The sequence below is a fragment of the Hippocampus comes genome, unplaced genomic scaffold, assembly GCF_001891065.2.
Source record: "Hippocampus comes isolate QL1 unplaced genomic scaffold, H_comes_QL1_v1.1 scaffold85, whole genome shotgun sequence".
Taxonomy (NCBI): domain Eukaryota; kingdom Metazoa; phylum Chordata; class Actinopteri; order Syngnathiformes; family Syngnathidae; genus Hippocampus; species Hippocampus comes.
The window spans coordinates 428,235-449,172 of record NW_017805540.1 but is presented as its reverse complement, the minus strand read 5'-3'; the positions used below and the strand labels follow the sequence as shown (position 1 = coordinate 449,172).

At 42.8% G+C, this 20,938-nt stretch overlaps 1 protein-coding gene across 1 annotated transcript; it reads right to left on the bottom strand.

Moving 5' to 3' along the window:
• Positions 1–2,200: 2,200 nt before the first annotated feature.
• slc1a7a (solute carrier family 1 member 7a) lies at positions 2,201–20,864 on the bottom strand. The gene is made up of 11 exons (XM_019879235.1): positions 19,956–20,864; positions 16,490–16,569; positions 13,759–13,974; positions 12,083–12,125; positions 10,408–10,639; positions 10,210–10,309; positions 7,529–7,762; positions 6,676–6,870; positions 4,924–5,058; positions 3,089–3,188; positions 2,201–3,022 (listed from the first exon to the last, which is right to left on the bottom strand). The coding sequence occupies exons 1-11, from the start codon at positions 20,094–20,096 to the stop codon at positions 2,756–2,758; spliced, it is 1,743 nt and encodes a 580-aa protein (XP_019734794.1). The 5' UTR covers positions 20,097–20,864; the 3' UTR covers positions 2,201–2,755.
• Positions 20,865–20,938: the final 74 nt, after the last annotated feature.

Sequence of the window (20,938 nt, the reverse complement as noted above, 5' to 3'; positions counted from 1 at the left end):
CAGGATAGTGTTATTTTCAGCATCACATACCTGATGGTCCAGTGCTTGTGGAAGTGCAAATATCCTCTGTCTGTGTCTCACACTCCACTTCTATTGCAGTCTCATCTTCCTAATTCTCAGGATCTTCATTTGTATCCCTTTCCTGCTCTGAGTCCTCGCTCTGAAAATAAATGAATCCCGTGTCCTCTGACTCTCCCTCTCTGGTGCTTTCAACTTGCTCCTCTTCAAATCTCTCACCACTATCAATCATCATCTGACTCTCTGTGTCTGGATAAATGTGTTTCTTTTTCATATAGAAATATGATGTAATGTCAGTTTTTCTTTTCATTTTTAACGTTAAATGTTTAAGTGAAGAGGAATTAGACTTAATAATGCTCCTGTTGGGGACTTGTTTCGTTTTGTGATTTTACATTGAAAATATAAATCGTGTCGTGTCAAAATAGCACTCGTGTCGTGGTAATCTGCTTCTCTGCGGACTGCTTCTCATTTTCCCGCTCAATTTTAAGTGGTGCAGCACACTAAAGGGTCCGACTAGAATGTTAAGCCACGCACTTTGGTTCCACCTTTCGTGTCTGCAACTCTGCGCCACTGCGTAATCTACGTTCGGAGGGGGGGCCACAGGGGGGGCCAGAGTCAGTGCTACAGGGGCACTGGCCCCCGTTGGCCCCCCCCAGAACCGCCACTGCTCCAAGGCTGTTTCCACGGTAATGAGATGTTTTGTACCAGGGGCTGGGATGAGCGAGGCCACATATTCGCGCACATAAACCCATATGAACGCAACCCGCAACATTATCAATGCCAACTACCCCGCCTTTGTAGTGCAGGCGTGCTGCGGAACATGCGGTGTGTCGATTGAAGGTCACAATCACCCGATTGTTGAGGCTTCCCACTGTTGGTCTTTTTTTTTTTTTTTTTTTTAAATATTTGTCCTTTTGGATGGGTTGTAACTGTGAAGTGAATTTCTAGGCTCTGTACTTGTGCCCATGTGCAATGGCAATACATTTAATTTGATTCCATTCCGCAATACAAATCTCATTTCATTCTTTACCGGCACCAATTTTGAATCTGCAGGGTGAAAAGACTGAAAGTTCGTCAAGGAAAAGATGAAGATTGTGATTTTCATGAATCAGCAGAGATGATCGCATTTGCCAGTCCGAACATACACACGCCTTTGTTTTGTACTCTTCGTTGAAAGTAAGCTTTAACGCTTAGATTCGAAAATGTAACCTCCTGTACGTACAGCACATATGGCCATTTTCAATGTTCACATTTTAGATCCATTCTCTTAATAAACACAGATTTCTGAAAGATATCTTACATCGGATATCTGTCGATTATTGATGTGGCGTTTTTGTCAGCGTACTTGACATGAAATGTCGGACTTCTTGATGCCCAGAATGGAAGCTGACTCTCATCGTAATAACAAATGCCGAACCGTGAGGCTAATATTAGGCAAAGTCACTGCTGTTTCGGTAAGTTAAGAAAGCATCTCTTGGTTTTATTTCTGCTTGTGTTTGCACAGAGTCAAGCGGTGAGAGGTGTTTTGAATTGCATGGGGATCGTACTTTGCCAAGGTGTTCACTTTGCCACTGCAGCCAAAGTTTTTCGATCCATTGTCAATTTCTTAGACCTCAATTTAGAACACAGGTGTCAAACTCAAGGCCCGGGGGCCAAATCTGGCTCGCCCCATCATTTTATGCGGCCCGCGAAAGCAGCTCAAACATGTCAACTTCCACGATCCTTTCTAAAATGTCTCCCAAAATTTTCAGTTATCATCTGAAATAAATAAGACATATATCCGAAGCATTTTCTTGTCACCAAACCCCTCATGATAGTAACTTAAACAAGAGTTGAATCAACAGTTATTCTTGACTTCTCTCTATGGTTTCAGTCATATCGGCCCTCCAAGTGAAACGGTAACTAAAATTTGGCCCGCGCCATAAATTAGTTTGACACCCCTGTCTGAGAACATCAGCTAATATGAACTGATTACAGAAAAAAAAATAAAAAATCAAACACAGGTCGGTCGACCACTCGAGTCTTTCCGTTTTAAACCACCTCATGTGGGACAAATATGATGGGAAAACTCTCTATAGTGGTCTGTGGAGTTGATGAGGGAGTCATTTTGAACACAATCATTGTCTTTGTAGCACCAAATCTTATGGTGGCTGAAGAGGATTGCACTGTACTGTATGTAATTATTATTTTTTTTTTATTGTACTGTCATATGTATGCGTCATTGTTGCAACAATGTCGTTGAATGCGAAAATTCCTCGTGCATGATCAACATATAGAAAAAGTCCCTTTAAAAATAGACTAATCTCATACCAAGACAGATCAATACAACAAATAACGGATGCTAGTGTTTTTTTCTTTTCCCCACAGTCCACAGAAGGAGATATCTCAAATCAAGCTTTTGTGTCTTCTCTTCCTTCTCCATTTGCGCTGACTCACCCTCAACAAAAAAAGAGCAAAACCCGAACGGAATAAGCTCAAAGCCAGCATCACAACCGGTACAGAATGATACATGTTAGATGAATACACTAACAAATACGCGGGTTATTATTAAAATACCGTAAAAAAAAAAAAAAAGTCTTTGTATTCTATTTCATCTGCATTCATTCACCTTCCACCTCTCTCTTATTCTAGAGCCGGGAAGTGTGTGTGACCTCGATCACGTCATTTGAGGAACATGCATGTCCTCCTCTCCCGCCGGGGGCCAGCAACTGAGTGCTCAGAGCCACTCGGACGGCTTCTACACGTTAGTCTCCAGACCGTTCATGTCGATGGAACAGTGGTCCTTGTCTCTGTGGCCTCTCTTGTGGTGAGAAGAGTGAGCGTGTTTCTTCTTCTCGATGGGTCGAATGCCCTCCTCCAGTTGGATCAGGCGGGCCACGTCTGGGGAAAGGTGGTCGTGCTTGCTGCCCGGTGGCGGCGGTTGGTAGCAGCCGTTCTTCTGGTTCTGGTAGCTCATCATCTGCTGGATGCTAATCATGGGCTTTGTCTCACAGATCAGAGGTACCTAATAAGAAGCCGCAGTGAATTATAACGAATCAATACGTTATCCTTGACTTTCGTGTTCTCTCACCTGTTCGCCTTCTTTGATAAAGTCTTTCCTGCAGATGTGAGCCATGATACCCGTGGCCAAGGCGTCCCCCATCACGTTGACCATGGTCCTAAATCGATCCCTGCGTGACAAAAATCAAACGTCATTTCCTCAGGTACGTACGGGAACTGTTTGTAGAGCTTTTAGGCATGAGTTGAAGGGGTCCTCATCCATCCATCCAGTTTCTGATCCACTTATCCTCACAAGGGTCGCGGGGCATGCTGGAGCCTATCCCAGCTGTCTTCGGGCACACCCTGAACCGGTTGCTAGCCAATCGCAGGGTACACAGAGAAAAACAACCATACACGCCCACACTCACACCTAGGGATGATTTTGAGTGTTCAATCAGCTTGCCATGCATGTTTTTAGGGTGTGGGAGGAAACCCACGCAGGCACAGGGAGAACATGCAAACTCCACACAGGGAGGCCAGAGCCGGAATTGAACCCTACACTTCTGCACTATGAGGCCGACGCGCTAACCACTGGGCCACCGGGCTGTGCTAAAGGGGAGCTATCACAGAAAATTTACTTGTTTACAAATAATTAGTTGGAGTTGCTGCCAAGCCATCAAAAACAAAACAAATCAAAACAACAACAACCCCCCCTGCCCCTTCTTTATTGAGTCCAGAGTAAGTAAAGCAAAATGCAAAGAAAGTGTGTCAAAAAATTAAGCACACCCACTGATGACGCAATCATGACCTTAATGTTGCCACTATGATGGTATCGCTGACTTGTGGCAGGATCTTGACCCACTATTCTTTAGCACGTGACTTTATTTACAGCCAGTGGTTTATGAGCACATCTTTTAAGGTCATCATATTGCGGTCTGGACTTTGACTGCGCCGTTGACGACGCCTTGATTGACACTTATTCTTTTTTCGTCATTCTCTATGCAGCTGTGCTGGAAGAAGAATAGTTTTTTGCTCACATTTGGCGCATTGATTTCGGGAGACAGATTGTGCTTGTTTTCTATGTGTGGTAATTGGCATCCCACCACATTCCCAGAGTTGTTTTGGTCGTTTCAAATAGGTTTTGGGTTTAGTTTTCGTTGTAATTTTGCAAAAGTCCAACTTTGCGCAGATGAATTGTATCCCGTGGTGAAAATTGACAAATTTTCTCCACAGTACATAAATATTGTCTCCCTTCTTATTATACACGAGCGGACTCCAGATTGTTTGGAAGTTGCCCTGTTACTATAAATCTTTCGGCAGCAATTAGAACTCAGGATGCATGGGCAGCAGTGCCTAAAAATTCGCCGATCGTCCGCACGCCGATACCACATCACCAACCTAATAGATACTTTCGGGGTAGGAGCTACGTCAGCCATGTGGGTGCAGCGATTTTTTGAGGATGCTTTATTGACAAAAAAGCAATTTTCCCCCTTTGAACTAATTGGCAGTTATGAGTGTGTTCTGCAGATGCAACTGCGTTTTAGATAAAGCCGTGCATCTGTGGGTCCGTTTTGTTCGTTCCTGTGTTATTTTTCACCCGATTGCATGAGCTGCGTTGAGGTCTATTTAATAAATAAAAATGAATGTGTTTCTCTCTTTCTGCGAGGGGAGTCAACATTAGTCCTGCACTGCTTGAGTGAAGTCTGAATGATTCATTTTGCGTCACAGTTGCAGTGCCAAGTACTATTTAGTATGTAAAGCCATAACAATTGAAAGAAGGTGCGCTTTCCATTTGACATGATTGTGCTGTTGCTTTGATTGAAATGTTCTACGTTCCTTCAAGAAACAAAAAAAAAATTATTTAGCATAAAAGAAGACTCCAAGCATACTTTGTCAACCTCTCCTGAGCTACTGTCCGGTACTTACAAAGCCCAGTCAACAGCAATAATGAGACTGATGTCATCGGTAGGCAGACCCACAGAGGTCAGCACGATCACCATGGTAACCAGTCCAGCTTGCGGGATCCCAGCTGCACCAATACTGGCTGCTGTGGCAGTAATGCTGGGAAAAAAAAGATGCATTTATTTATTTATTTTTTGACATTGTTCCTACATGGTGCCTTCATTATCGTTACCGCCCCCCCCTACAAAAAAAAACAAAAAACAAAAAAAAAACAACAAAAAAAAATTACACACACACACACACACACACACACACACACACACACACACACACAAATGTATGTATATGTAAAAGCACTTTGCAGAATTGCTTATGCAAACATGAATATGCAAATGCCGTAGGCCGTCACTCAGAGAGCGGCTGGCGCTTCCATATTGTAGAAAAAGGACAGTTGTGCACGAAGCTCTGTGGTCAGCAGCCAAACAGCACAGGAAGAGGGGGACAAATTATAATAATTCTGGCGTGACACGAGAGATGAGTCATACAGGTCATATGGGTTTTACTCCCAAGGGATTACGAGGGGATGGGCACAGCCTGAAGCTACGGGCAGAAGAGTGCCTAATGTTATTACATGAGGACATGCCATTAAATCAGAGCGACGTTATTTAACCCAGCGCCCCCCCTCGGCCCACCCGGTCCGTGTGGACTTGTTTACCTGTTGCAAAGGTATAGAGCAACAGTGTGCGAGTAGACAAGGGCACCGTTGTACTTTTTGCGTTAACCTTCTGCGTCGCTGTTGCTTCCAGACTCATTTGGCAGAAATCAGATCAGACTAAGAAGCTCACATGAGGCATAATCTGTGGACATTTACACACAGTACATGTGTACCTAGTAAATCCTATCATATTTTTAATCATTTAGAAAACTCCATATGTGATGTGATTAAAATCAGACGCGGCGTTGGGAAACATCGCAAGTATGAGGCACTCTTTTGCTCAATAAGTAGAGGAAAAGGATGCATCTCATCCATTAGCCCACTTAAGAGCTATTTTGAGTTTCGACAAATTAAAAGTGGTCCAGGAAAGTCTAATGGGCACACATGATCAGTTGTGTCACATTTCTATGTACAATGGATTTTTTTTATTTTTTATTTTTTATTTTTTTTACATTTTTGGGGGTAGGGAAGCCAACGCTCATTTTTCATGGTTTGTCCAGTATTTTTTATTTATTTATTTATTTATTTTTTGTAATTCAAAAATTTGGGAGTTTGGAGGATATATTTATTTACGTTTCCCCCACTGCGTTTAGAATGGCCATCCATACACGGATTTTCGCTATTTGCAGGCTGGCTCGGTCTCTATCCCCCACGAATAGCACTCTAATCTGACCATTTACATCCAACCACAATGCAGATGTCAGCCTGTGAATAAAAAATATGTCCTCTCCTCGAATGTCGTATATGTTAGAACTCCACCGTTACATTTAGCTGAGGAGGGAGAAGTTAATTTCAATCACCCTGTATTACATTTTTTGAATGGTGGTCCACTCGTCGCTGCACCAATTTATTCAATTCAGTCAATGAAGTCATCACAAGCTCTGCTGGAAACCTCCAAACAACTATTTGTGCTCCAAAGCGTCAGAACATGATGAACTCTGCTTCCTTCGTCTGAACATTTTTTTTCTTTTTTTCCCGATGTTTTTATTCTTGTGCTTGTTTGATTCAAATAATGAATCAAAGCAAATGAAAACGAAACTTTTGCACAATGTTTTGCTTACCTAATGGTGATGATTTGTCCAAAGTCGAGTTCATAGTTGTTCACTTGGGCTATAAAAATGGCCGCTACAGCCTCGTAGAGGGCGGTCCCGTCCATGTTGATGGTGGCCCCCACAGGCAGCACGAAGCGGATGATGCGTCTGTCAATGTGGTTGTTTTCTAGGAGGCACTTGAAGGTGATAGGCAGAGTGGCAGAGCTGGGTGTGGGGGGGAGCAGAACATACAAATGTCATTGATAATATCATACAACTTGGTGATAGACTTGTTTTATTTATTCGCCGGTGCATTTTGACGAGTCGTTCACATATCTGACTCACAGTTATGAGGTTGCTGGGATTGAATCATCTGTAGTTTGCGTGTTCCTTAAGTGAATTTTCAATAAGTGTGAATGTAAGTGTCCCCTGTTTATCTGCGCTTGTCTACGAAATACCACGTGCTGCGCTGGATTTACGTCGGTCATGACAATAGAGCGCTATGTACTGCAAGTGTTATGCATTTTGTTGTTGTTGTTGTTGTTTTTTTTATATAGAAAAGAAGAACCAATTTCAAGTGTTACAAATATCCTTTTAAGTCCGGTTAATGATTTATGATGGGGATATCTGTAATTGATCTGATCAATGTGATTAAATACCTGAACCGATTGTGTTCCACTGTATCTAGTGTACTGTGATCATATGCTTAATAGTTCCCTGCGGGGAACAAAACTCTCCACCCCACAATGTGTCATTTGTTTTAAGCTTGATATTTGCTTATTGCCTCTGCAAAGACATTAAAATCACCACAAACTTCACCGTGCCCGTACAATCGAACATAAGCTTCATAAATGCATCCGGAACGGCCTCGTACTAAATTTACCTGGATGAAGTGGCCAAGGAAATAAGTAGGGCCTGCAGAATTCCTCTTATGTAAACAATGGGGCTCTTCTTGGTGATAAAGAAATACATGGCAGGCAGGATGAAAAGACCATGAAGCACCAAGCCCATTACGACTGTGATGGCATAAAATCCCAGTTTCTTCCCCATGGCTGACGGATCGTCCATCTCCAAGATTTTTCCGGCAACCAGGAAAACAATGCCGAAGGGGAAATACCTAAAAACAAAGGGACCAAAAAGAAAAAATTGTGTTTGGGTATATGAGGTTTCGGTATGTTAAGAGCAAGCAAACCCATGCATGCACAAATTGGACATCGTGATATTAGGTGGGTAACCAGCTGTCCCATCATCATTTTATCTTATTTTTTTCCTACAAAAAATATTGATCAACATTCAATATACACTGCATACATATGGGGCAAACGGGGAACGAAATCAGGGGAAAACTGGGAAAAATCCAAAATATGAAAAAATATTGAAACAAAAAAATCTGCGAATATGCTAATCCACATGTATTGACCTGCAAGCATGCAGGAGTCAATAGTTTCAAGTTGTAATATGCACTTATATAGGGTTTTATACTGCCCAATACTAAATGAGTTCGCTTTAAAAGAAATGTGGATTTGGAATGACATGCAGGACAAACATGGCACTTCAATAAGATAACAACCTTAAGTGAGTTATTTGTGGAAAAAATGTACAAAATGAGTTCTCACACTTAATGTTGGTTACTTATTTAGCAGTTTTGTGCTGTCCTTGAATGGTATTTTTTATGCAACTCAGCCCTTTGCACCCTATAAAATTACAGTACGTAATTATTTTGTTGGTTGCTTCAAACACTTTGCTGTTCGGCTAGTCACGAGGGGTGGCGTGCGGCGCTTTGGCTGGTTCGACGCAACTGCGGGCTTTCACATGACAAGCGTCGAAAACGCCTCGGCGGTGGCGCTGCCATTCAAACGCCGCTAAATTCATCAAAATTCACGATGTTAGCCAATCAGCAACCCCGTTACTTGATTGACATACAGGGTAACCAATCAGATGACAACTTGAATTTTTACCTTTGGATCACCGCTCATGCGCAAACAACGGCGCTAAACGCTAAGCTAGTTCGCCAATTACGTCTAATTTGAAGAAAGGGGTACCCAATACGTCGATCGCGATCGACCGGTAGCCAGCGGACTGTTCGACCGCGAGGGTTGGGAGGAGTAAATGAGGGAGAAAAAAAAGATTTGTGTGTTTATGTGTTTCGGTGTTGTTCATTTTAGGGGTTGTTGCACATCCTGGAGTGCGTGCGTTCGCATCCTCGCGTTGTGCGCCCGTGTGCTTACATGCGTGCGCACGTGTGTGTGTGTGTGTGTGTGTGTGTGTGTGTGTGTGTGTGTGTGTGTGTGTGTGTGTGTGTGTGTGTGTGTCTATATGCTTGCAGTACGCGATCGGGTCGATTACTGGAGGTTGGTCGCTTCAAAAGTCGATCTTCGGTCAAAAAAAGTTTGGCCACCACTAGTAGTTAGTAACCGCTGCAGCTCACGTGCAGACAGTGCCCTGCTTCGAGTGGCAAACACGGAATACAAGCCACATTTGACGAGGATTGTTCAAGAGAAGGAATGCCAGAAGTCCCTCTACGAAGGTGCTAAGCAACATGCATAGTAAGAGAAAAACGTTCTTATATTTTTGTTTGTCGACTTGGTTGAACTGAGACTTTGTGTGTGTGAGACAGTGCACACAATGTTCACTGTTGAAAATGACTGGCCTGTGGTCTGAGTACTGTAGAGTCCATTTCTGTCATTATCATGTTGGTGTGTGACATTTACAATAAATGTGGCTGAGCAGAGGTTTGTGTGTGTGTGTGTGTGTGTGTGTGTACGTGAGTGCGTGTGAGTGAGAGAGAGAGAGAGGAAGGATGCGGTGATGTTTATGTGTGCCCATGTTTATGATGTGGCTCTTTGCTGTAACACAGTAAAAAAATTCCTCTGAGTCTCTGACTGGTTGGCCACCCCTGAGCTCGTGGATCTTTTATACCTGCATCGAAAATATATATGTCCAAAAACGTGAACTATGTGAAGAGCACGTAGTTTGCATGTATGCATGTATTTTGTCCATCTTCCAAATGACATTTTTCCTCATACGTCTGGTCAGGAAGTACGTGGCACTGATTAAAAAAAAAAAAAAATTGTGGCCCTCTTCCAGCATTTGAATTGCCCATGCCTGCTGCAAGGTACACAACCACAAGCAAATAGAGAGCAGGTTAAAATTGCTAAAATGAAATAGTTTGCTTTATGAAAAACACTTGTCGCCATTGTTAACGTTAAAACACAAAAGGGTTTTATTTTGAATGTGTTCTCTAATATCAGTCTGGCATACTTTGACAATCACCGGTAACTTATCTCATCTTCACTTTTGGAAATGTAATGTATGAATTAAAAACTTGTGCTACGTTATTCCAAAATGTTCAAAAAGCTCAACGAGACTCAAAAAGCAAATATTTAAACAATTTTTATCTGTATTATTTTGGCCCGAGTTAAATATCGGGTCAAATTTGGCCTGCTTTTGAGCATATTTGAACCCTTTCGGGGACAGTGGTTACTACAGTCGACAGCTTATCGTGTTCTCAGGTTACAGGGTACATGAAAGGGTGAAGGTAAACAATCAGAAGCTTGTTCTTACCAGATTACGATGGCAACAATCTTGAGAACTGCTTCATTCAAACTCTGACAGAAGTTGACCAAAGCACTTCCATTGGGCCCCATTCTCCCCAACATGATCCCTGCGATGAGTCACATCAAGTTCAGCTCATGCGTGATTCATAACCCGTACCTCGTGCACATGCGCACTACCTACAAAATGGACGGGCCGAAAGCTTACCCATGGTGGCGGAGAAAATGACGATGCCCAGCACGTTCATGCCCTCGCTCGTACCCGCCGACGTCTTCATGATGACGTCCGGCGGCGGCGTGAGATCCAGCGAAAAGTTCTGGATGTCGGTTCCGTTGTCATCCTGGATGCCGTAGATGTAGACCCGTCGAGTGGTGGTCTCATCCAGGAGCTGAGCCACTGTTGGTTTGGGGATATATTCGGGGTCTCGCTGGGTTCGGTACTTGAGAAGCAAAAAGGGAGAAGAGGCTATTTGAGCTTTCAGGGACAGCGGTTACGACCGTGGACAGCTTATCATGTTATCAGGTTACAGGGTGCATGAAAGGGTTAATTGTGTTTTCTGGTGAAAATATTATGCCGATTGCACTCATCGCTGCACGCTACTGGTCAGCAATGGCTGGTTAAGTCTTGACGTTCATGCCAATGTAAGTAAGTGTTCTCTTTTGAGTCCTTCACATAAAAATTTGACCGCTAGAGTCAATGGGGAAGTTTGAGTGCAATAACTCACTTGGAGGGGGTCTAAAAAGTTCTTTCTAGGTTCTTTCTGGGTTCCCAGTTTTGGGGTACTTGGATTGCTCTGGTTACTTGGAAATATTCCAAACTGAAGATCATATCCGGTGCTATCAGAATGCCTCTTTTGTAACAGAATGTGATCATTTCATCAATGTGGGCTGTATTAAAGTTGACAGAATTATGAAGAATGTAAGAAGTGATGCACCCCCCCGCCCCCTCACACAAGCAAGCCCGTCATTAAAATAAGAATCTAAGACGGCCCTGATTATAAGACGACCCCCTCTTTTTCAAGACTCAAGTTTGAAGAAAGACTTTTTGAACACCAAATTAATTTTTATACAGAAAATAATTACAGTACATCTGAAACAAATGATTATAACAATATATTTGAGAGAAAAAGCGTGTTATTTTGCCTCATTCACATCTTAACATCTGAACATTTAAATATCTAAAGTGCAATCACATTCGTAAATGAATGGTTTCTGGTTTTTGAAATGTAAATTACATCATAACTTCTCCTCAGCTGTCGGTTAACCTGGCCGATCTTCGACCCACTTTTCTCCAGATTGTCGCTACGTTTCTCCATTTTCTGTTATCTCTTCTATTATTTTCTTCTCTTGTCTTTCTTACCGCTGTTTTTTATTTGTCTTCTTCGTGCTATTTTTATTTTTATTCTTCGTGACAGGGGTTCACTTTGTCCCGGGGCGTCAAGTTCAGCATTTGCTTCAATGATATCTGGCGTCATCTAGTGTCGTGAATGGGTATAACGTCTAGACCCCGAATATAAGACGACCCCCACTTTTTCAGTCTTATTTCAATGCAAAAAACACCGTCTTATATTCGGACCAATTCGGTACTTTAATTCTTTGTAATGATTTCACTTCTTTTTCTATTGCACCATATTCATTTTTTTTAACCCTTTTGGGAACGGCGGTTACAACAGTGGACAGCTTATCATGATATCAGGTTATAGGGTGCATGAAAGGGTTAAAGGCACACTTAAAAAAAAAAATTCAACATAAAACTTTGCTTTGACACTGAAACACATTTTCATCCCTTCCAATGGGAAACGCGAGCACGCTTTTTAAAATTTCATGGGCTTCAGCATTCACACAATAAAACACAGTGGTAGGAAATGTAACACTCCAATTACCTGTTGAAACGTCGCTTGAACCAAGTTTGCTGGAAACATGTTGCTGCAGAGGAGAGGTTGAAAGGTTTGTTAAAAACCCCGAAGGAACCGACATGCAGCGAACAACCCTCACAGAGCAACGTAATGTCAACTTCCAACTTGTAGCAGCCATAATGTCATGAACATTTTCTGAAAAGAACTTCTTCATTCAAATATCTGCGTATTGAAATGATTCTCAGCATTTCTAGCATTCTCGTTTTATCCTTTTTTTTTTTCTCCCTACAACACAACAAAACAAGCTAAAAGCAGACTCATGTTCCAAGTACTACTCAAGTCCTTTTAGTTGAAGCGGGTATGCTCCCTTCCACCGAGGGCAGCTACAGCATCACTCTGAGTGCGGTGGCACATGTCCTTACATTCTACGGCCACCCACCCACCCACACACACACACACACACACACACACACACACACACACACACACGGAGAGCCTGCGCACGTCACCATTGTCATAATCAGTACACAGTTGAATCGCGTCGACTTTGCTCGCTCATTCATTCAAAGGCAATTTATTCCCGCTGTAATTTGATTCAAGGCGATGAAAATAGACCAAAATTTTCCAAGGGTTTTCCTCCCAAGACGATGAGAAAACCTCGCGGCCTCTTCTTGACATGCTTTTGTTTTTGACCATGACTACAAATATGATTGGAGCACAACAAAAAAATTACGCGGCGGCGGTGTCGTGCCCGTTGACCTAGTGTCACACTGACACAGTGGCTCTCGGGGGCCCGCAACAAAGCTGACCTCAAACACACCCTGCTGGCTTTGAGCAGCTCTAATTAGCTTAGCGCGACAGCCCGCTGGCACACATTACTCAAGGATTTCCCCTCCTTGCTCGAGCACTCCCGTGACTTCACTCCTCATAAGATTGCGTGTGCAGTCGACCACAAAATAATTTCACTGATAATGTGTCCAAGTGTGTCGTAAACCGATTGCAAACCAATGAAAGGGTTCGCTTTTAAGAAAAATTCCACAGCGAAGGCATCACAAGTGAGTCTGGCGGATTACATCCGTCATTTGAAGGGGACATGGAAAAGGCCAGCAAGAATTTATCTGCTGACCAAACACGATTAGAAGCATTGACCTACTTTTACAATTTAAATTCAGGTTTTTTTTTTTTTTTTTTTGAAGATGATATTGAATTAATTTATTCCCAATCGTCTATTCTCATTTCGTAGCGTTTATTTTGACTATGCCGCTATGTTCGTTTTTTTTTTTTTTTAATCCAATCAAATTTCAATCTACACTTGTTGCTATGCTAGTCTAATCTGCTCAGAAAGCAAGATGGCCCCTGCAGATGTCAACATTTTCCCTGCTCCTGATTGGTTGGTCCGAGCAAGCACATTTCAACCGGTAAAACACGTCTGGAGCATTTATAAATGCTGCCTGTTGAGTATGATATGTTTTATTTACATTTGAAATCTATTGTTATTGATTCTGAACTGCTCTAAATGATGAACGCTTATCCCGGTTGTTAGCATTAGCTGATACAAATAAGGGTTAAGCAGTTGTTGATGTGGAGGCATTACAAGTACAGCACTGTTTGTTTGACAAAGAAACAATTCATTCCTACCAAAATGCCGACTAAGCGAAGTTACCAGACGGTGAACACGGAACGGCTTTGCGGCTAGCGCTCACCGAATGAGATCCAGCAGAGCGTCGGCCGAGCTGGTCATGGGCTTCTTGCTCTCCTCGGAATCCTCCTTCTGAGCGGCTCCTCCGGGGTGAATGATGTACACCATGATGATGCCCACCACCACAGCAACAAAGGTGGTCCAGAGGTAGTAGGAAATAGTCATGATCCCCAGTCGACTCGAGCATTTGGCATCCAGGGCAGCCAGACCTGACATCAAACTAATTGAAATTTTCCAAGGAGGAGGACAGAGAGAGAAGAAAAGGAAGAGAAAAACATTTTAGAAAAACAATTTGTCCCCCTCAAATTGTGTGTGATGATTGAATTGTACACGCGCACACATGAATGTAAACTGGATTGCAAGGTAAATCTATTTTGCTGAACGTCGTGATTATAATTTCAGTACAAGATATCACTGCGCGTGTATGAGTAACTTCAATGTCCGGCTGCGTGAAGAGCTCGTCCTGCGCTGGTCACAGATTCGACCTCAGACGCAAAATTAGATCACAGGGCAAAGGTCAAGCTGAGCTTGATTGGTATAGCTTTGACAAAAACAAAACAAAACAAAACAAAAAAAAAAACCAATAAAATCCACAAAGGGTTTCAATTGCATTTGCGTTGTCCACTTGCCAAAGCCAAAACAAATGAAGAAAACAATCCCTGGCTACAATGTTTGACATTTCAGTCACTGGACAGAGACAAAAATTCCAAACAACTGACAGACCTCAAAAACTTCAACTTCAATTGAAAAAAATATTTCTGTTAACAAAATAAAATAAAAATGAAAATGCTTTTGAGAAAAAAAAACAAAAAACAAAAAGGGACTGAAACTACATCTTTTAATGAAACGAACTAAATAATCTATAACTACAGCGAAAATGGCTTAATTTTCATCTTTTTCAATTATTATCATAAATGAGCTTTTGGGGTTAATTTAAATTGCATTGTATTTATTTATTTTCTGCTGCTGTACATCTGTACAGAAGAAAGTACATTAAACAGTCCTTTGAGTATTGTAGTTTGCTTTTCTTCCTTATTACACAATACTGACCTTTTTTTTTCTCATGATTACCCTTTATTGTACTTTCATTTTTTTCCCCATTGGGATGATTTGGTGTTGCAGGCCATTCCTGTCAATCAACAGCTGGCATATGAGTCTAACTGCGACCTTCTAAAGTGGCAAATGACTCACAAGCATGCAAGCCCGTGATGGGATGCATACACAAAAATTGCCATAAATCTTCAGCCCAGTTGGAACGACGTATTGACAGACATGAATGGGTTGCATCGTTTTTGTGTCGTTTCGACCGACGCAACTCCCGGCAGCGGAGAGCCCATTGATTCTGCATGACACGTCCATGGGATAATCTGGTTTCCTCTTTGGCTGGCGCGCAGATGGTTGGGAGGAGGGAGAGAGAGAAAAAAAAATGGGGACAGACAGGCAATAGGGCCAGGGCAGATATTTCACCCCGAGATAAGCCGTGTCGACCAGCTGATCTGTGCATCACACAAGCACATACCTTCTGCACTATTCAGCGACAGAGAGACGGACGAACATGCAGTATGCTCGGGAAAAAAAATGTGTTGGAATTGAAATTATTCCATTTTATTTTGTCAAGTGGTTACACAAAATAAAATCATCTGGATCCAGATATATATTTTTTAAAAATTCATATGTCATCTCCACAAATGTGGATCCAGATCATTGTATCCCTTGCAAACCACTCGCCGAAATAAAATGGAGAATGTTTTATTCCCCCCGTGGAGAAAAGTCACCGAGAGATGCAAATGGAAGCACCTAAATGCGGTTAGCTGTGAGATTGCGTGTGTGCTCACGTTGCCTCCCCTGGCTGCTTGCCTGTTATTTCAGAATAGTTCTCGACATGAAGCATGCAGCCAGTAATTTCCTTCTCTATACATGCAAAAGTCAGAACGAAAAATAGGCGCCGCATGAAAAACAAACACATCCCATTCTTCCTCCGTTAATAAAAGGAAGACAACAAAAGCACAGATAAAGAGGGGAGAGAGAGAGAGAGAGTGAGACCGACCAAGGGAGGGAGGATAGATTAACTTCTCATCCAGACTTTGCTGGTGCACATATTGTAAGTAGCTTATTGCACAAAGCACCCTACATTGTACCGGTGTGTTTGCCTGATTTGTTTTGGGGACTTTTTCATGTGTTCACTTCATGCGGTCAGCTAAGCGCTTTGGGCCTAAAATAGTCATCGTGGAGATTCATGGTCATTGCATGACATCCAAAGAGCTTCCTTCACAAAAGCTGACTTCCTTCTGTTTTTTTTTTTCCTTTCCAATTCCAATTCAAGTGAGCAAAGACTCAAATCCCATGTGACTTTTACATTAGTTTCCTTTCATCCTAAGGTTAAAACAGAACTGTGTTGCGCGATATGAAGGGCATGACAAGGTCAGGGTCATCAAAGACGTGTAGAAAATGGAGTTCTTTCAAGAAGCGTCCTTTGCGAATTTGTTTGTCAGAGTGCTGAAAAAGGGGATAATTGTGGTTTAACGATATCCTGAGAAAAAAAAAAACCCAGCGCAAGATGAGTGTGAGCACAAAGTAGGCATAACAAAGGTGTGTGTCCAGTATTTGTATAAATTGTATGAGGAGAATCAAATGTGCAACAATTCACTCACTGAAAATTAACATGATCTTTATCTCAAGACTGTCACACCAGGAAACCGGTGTTGGGTATTTGTGTGGTATGATATTGCTCTTACCTGGAAACAACAAGTGGCAAAATGAGCATTTTCAACATCCGCATGAGAAGTTCTCCAGGAAACTGAAAGTACTTGACCTCCTGCAAGAGAAACAAACACGGCGCTGTTAACCTCCCGCCTTTTCCTGCGCATTTTCCTTTTAAAATCATCTTTACATGACTACTTTGGTTTGACGAATGCACTCTTAAATCTGCTGGGTTAAGAGAAACCCAAATTGGGTGAAATAGCCAACCCAGCGTTGGGTCCAAAAGTTACAGAGTTAGCTAGTTAGCATTAGCTTGAGGATTTGATGCAGCATGTTGGGTCACGAATTGGATCCAGCAAGTGGTAAAAACTACCCGTGGTGTTGGGCTGAAGCTACTAAGTAATCAGTTATCAGGTTATTAGTATAGTTGTGGTTTAAAAAAATACTAATTTTATAGCTAGTATAAGCGGAAACAAACTTTTTTGCCACAGCAAATCATGATCACGATGTGTATTTGGCACAGTTTTACACCAGATGTCCTTCCTGAAACAACCCACCCATTTTTAGGGAAGAACCAGAGACCCAACTGGATGTTACTGTACACCCTGACCGGGACTTGTACCCCAATCCCCGTGCTCAAGGTCAGCGGTGTTACCCAATGGCCATCCGGCTGCCACCAATGTTTTCAAAGAAAGCGTACATTGGATTGACTTCAACAAAAAAAAAAATGGCGACCCAAGCCAACCCAATTTGCCTGGCGAAATAATTAACCCAGCCTTTGTTAAAATTAACCGCTCAAAATCCGCAGCTACCCAGCGAGTGGATGAGTAAAAAAACAAACAAAAAACCCCAGCATCTTTTTTAGTGTGTATGTTTGTTGAAGATGGACAGACTAATAATCTTAGATGAAAACAATCGAACTAACTGAATAAATGAAAAAGGAATTCTATCATCCATCTATGAAAGATGCAGCATTTCTCTTTTACAAAACATGTTTTTTTTTTTTTTTGATTGCATGCATATCTGAGGTTGTGTGAAAGAAATGCTCGTGGAATATAAACCCAGTTGGGCTCTGAGGTCTGCAGACTCACTCAATCAGTGGAGCCCAAAGTTCAAAGCAAACATGGGGCATCAGCAAGTAGCAGTTGTGCTGCACAGAAATGAAGTTGCCAACGGAATTGAAGCTAGCTATAAGTGTAAATGCTTTTCAATCCAGGTTAAAAACTATGCCCGCCCCCATATCTATGATTAAGGTCTTTCAGAGCATTTCGTGAATCAAATTTTCCAAAATCATGCACTCGTTTAGTCATTCTGGTCAAATGCAAACGTTTTATCCCTCTACACTGCTTTTTAATTATTCTGTATTTTAGACGTCGTACTTTGCCTTTAAATGTTTTGTGAGGCCCACTGAGTTACCATGTACAGCATATGAAATGCGCTGTGCTCTCAATAAAGCTCCCTTGCCTTATTTTCATTTGATAAAGCGCAAATCTGGCAACAAAATGTGTCAAACTGCGGACGCAAAGTAAAAGAAGGGCTACGATGTTTTATTTTCAATCAGTCATTGATCAATTACTATACTGATTTATAAGAGAGTTGTTTGTTGATAAACAAGAAAAAAAAAAAAGATACCGGTAAGAAGAATGTATTAGGGAAGAAGAAATGGAGCGATTGGTGATCTGTACAGGCAAGACTGGCTGAGCAGTAAAAGCTTTTGTAGTGAGGCAGCTTTCAGGGACAAGGGCTGCGTGTGTGTGTGTGTGTGTGTGTGTGTGTGTGTGTGTGTGTGTGTGTGTGTGTGTGTGTGTTTTCAATGTTTCCAGCACTATTCCAGAACTTTTGTACTTTTGTCCTTCGCTGTGATGCAAACAGCGTGGAGTGGATTCGCCGGGGTGCGGGCTTCGCGTTTTTTTTGCAGTGAGTCAAAATCTTGCCATCGCCGGCATCTGTTAGCATTGATAAGTCGAGCGCTGATTAATTGGCTCCAGGTTGACCGGAAGAAAGGCGAGGGGTTTATTATATGTGAGAAGAGGAATAGCAACCAGGTTTCAACCCTGAATTTAAATTCTTACTCTCAGAACGGTGTTGAAGTGTTTTAAGGTGCCCTTTCTGCTGAAGCGTTGCTAGTTAGCGTCGTGAAGAGCTAACTCACTTGAGGTTGATTCTTCGCCGCAAATTTTGTTTACATTTCAATTTGTTGTGTTTGGCTCGGGAGGTTTCACCATAAATATACAGTCGGTGTTATACGAATTAGGTTATGAGAGGATGAAGGTCACATTGCTCTCCCCACACCTTGGTTATTTATTTGCTTCTGTCAGCTGAGGAGTATAGTGGGTGTATTAGGGTCAAGGCACTTTGACGAAGCTCGCCACTGTAACATTGAATTGTGCTCGTCATCGAGTAAAAGTCTCTTCAGGAGTGCGTCTCATTGTGCGCGTTGTTTGTTACACTGAAATGGTTAGCAGCTAGCAAGGCGACCATGTTGTACGACAAGAAAGCTGGCCACGATACGCCACAGCTACAGTACGTTACGGAAGAAACGAGTCGGGTTTCACATGAAGTATTATTGAGTTATTATTTCTATTTTATCTCTGGCATCAGAAGTAATACAAATGTTGTGTCACATGTTTACGTGGCACATTCAGCGACACGAACGATGGGAGTCCATGGAAGTCAGTTCCGAGATCCGCGCTGCGGTCAAACTTGACATAAAATCAACATTTGGGGTTTGTATCTCAACGCAAAGTATCTGATATCACATTAAAAATAATTTTGTTCCACCCTGACAGTTTACCATCTGACTAGGCCGATGTAAAGGTTGACAGAGGTATAAACAAGATGGAGTATGTTGGCATGCAGCAGATTCCACGCATCACGTTACATATTTATTCGGACTGTTTTTGAGTTCGAATCACATCCGCACAATACGAGAACCACAGTACGTTTTTTTTCCTATTCTCGTCTATATAAATTCAGCCTTGCCGAACTGCAACTTCGACTGGTGCTTCAATCCAAGCGCCCATTCTGACTTATGGGAATTATATAAGTCAACATGACGGTCTGTTGTTGACCTGATGTCACTGTGAGTGATTGACGACTAATCTCTCCACCGGGAATCCTGATCCATAGATGTGTCCGGCAGCAGCTCCAGGCAATCTGAGAGGCTGATGGGAACCAGCAAAGGAAGCTTTTGCCATCAATTTGGCTGCAAATCGAATCAGGAAAGAATCAGGAGCAATCAAACCCGCTCAAAAGATGTACACCCCAAAAAAAGGGCTATTCTGTATGTTTTTGTAGCCCCCAAAATGTTGAGACCTTCACAAATAGCATCAAGCCGCATGTGGGCTGGAGGCGTCATTTACATGAGTGGAAGCCAACAAGGGTACATCGTTTCCAGAGGCAGTGGTTTTCAAATCCGCTGGTGTCCAAAGGATACGTGAGAAGCGAGTGCACAGGTGTGTTGGGGGTCACAATAAACAGGGGTTAATGCATCCGACTGACCTGTTCGGAGAGCTGCTTGCCTCTCAGGAAGAAGCCAAGCAGGCAGCCAATTACCACGGCCAGCACGGACAGGATGAGGAGACCGTTCTGCTTGCAGACGTTCTTGACCCTCCCCCACACTTCCTCCAGGGCCACCGCCATCCTCACCCCTTCCTCCTAAGAAGCTCGGTCCTGACTGGAACTTTATGAAACCCCCCCTCCCTCTATCCACCAGAAAGGCCCCCCCCTAAGTGTTGCTTATTCATCCATGTAGAGCCCGCAACGCGCAGTCGACAGCCACCTGTGCAACGTGCTACGACCTACGTGCACCACACTTGGTCCAGGCAGATTAGGAACAGACCTATGAAGAAGGTAGCGGAATAAAACACAAGTGGGAAAGGACAAATGACAAGGGATTGGGTTGATCGAGGATGGGACGGCCAAGAAAAGGAAACACGCCGCAAAAGAAGCAACAATTCCACCGTGCCGAAACCGAGCTGCTTCCCGGGATATTCCACATGAGACTGACTGACAGCGTCACACAGACGAGCTCTGGATGACTCCGTCAATCACCTCTCCCTTGCCGTCTGACGGCCTCAAACCCCCCGCCCTTACACTCTTCCTGCTGGCCGACAGAGGGCCCTGCAACAGCTGGCGCTATTGTTAATACTACGATCCTATTAGGCTGTGCTGCACGACTCCCATCTAAGGCCGGATTACAGGGCTCTCTGAACAATTGGACAGCGGATTGGTGAAGACCACAAAAAAATGTTTTGTGTCACATCAATAGTTCACTGACCTTATTATAATATAAACAATAATATCATATAATAATAACCACATAACTTGGGTCTAGCGGCTCGGTGTTCCAGTTGTTAGCACGTTGACCTCACAGTGCAGAGGTCGTGGGTTCGATCCCAGCTCCGGCCTTCCTGTGTGGAATTTGCATGTTCTCCCCGGGCCTGCGTGGGTTTTCTCCAGGTACTCCGGTTTCCTCCCACATT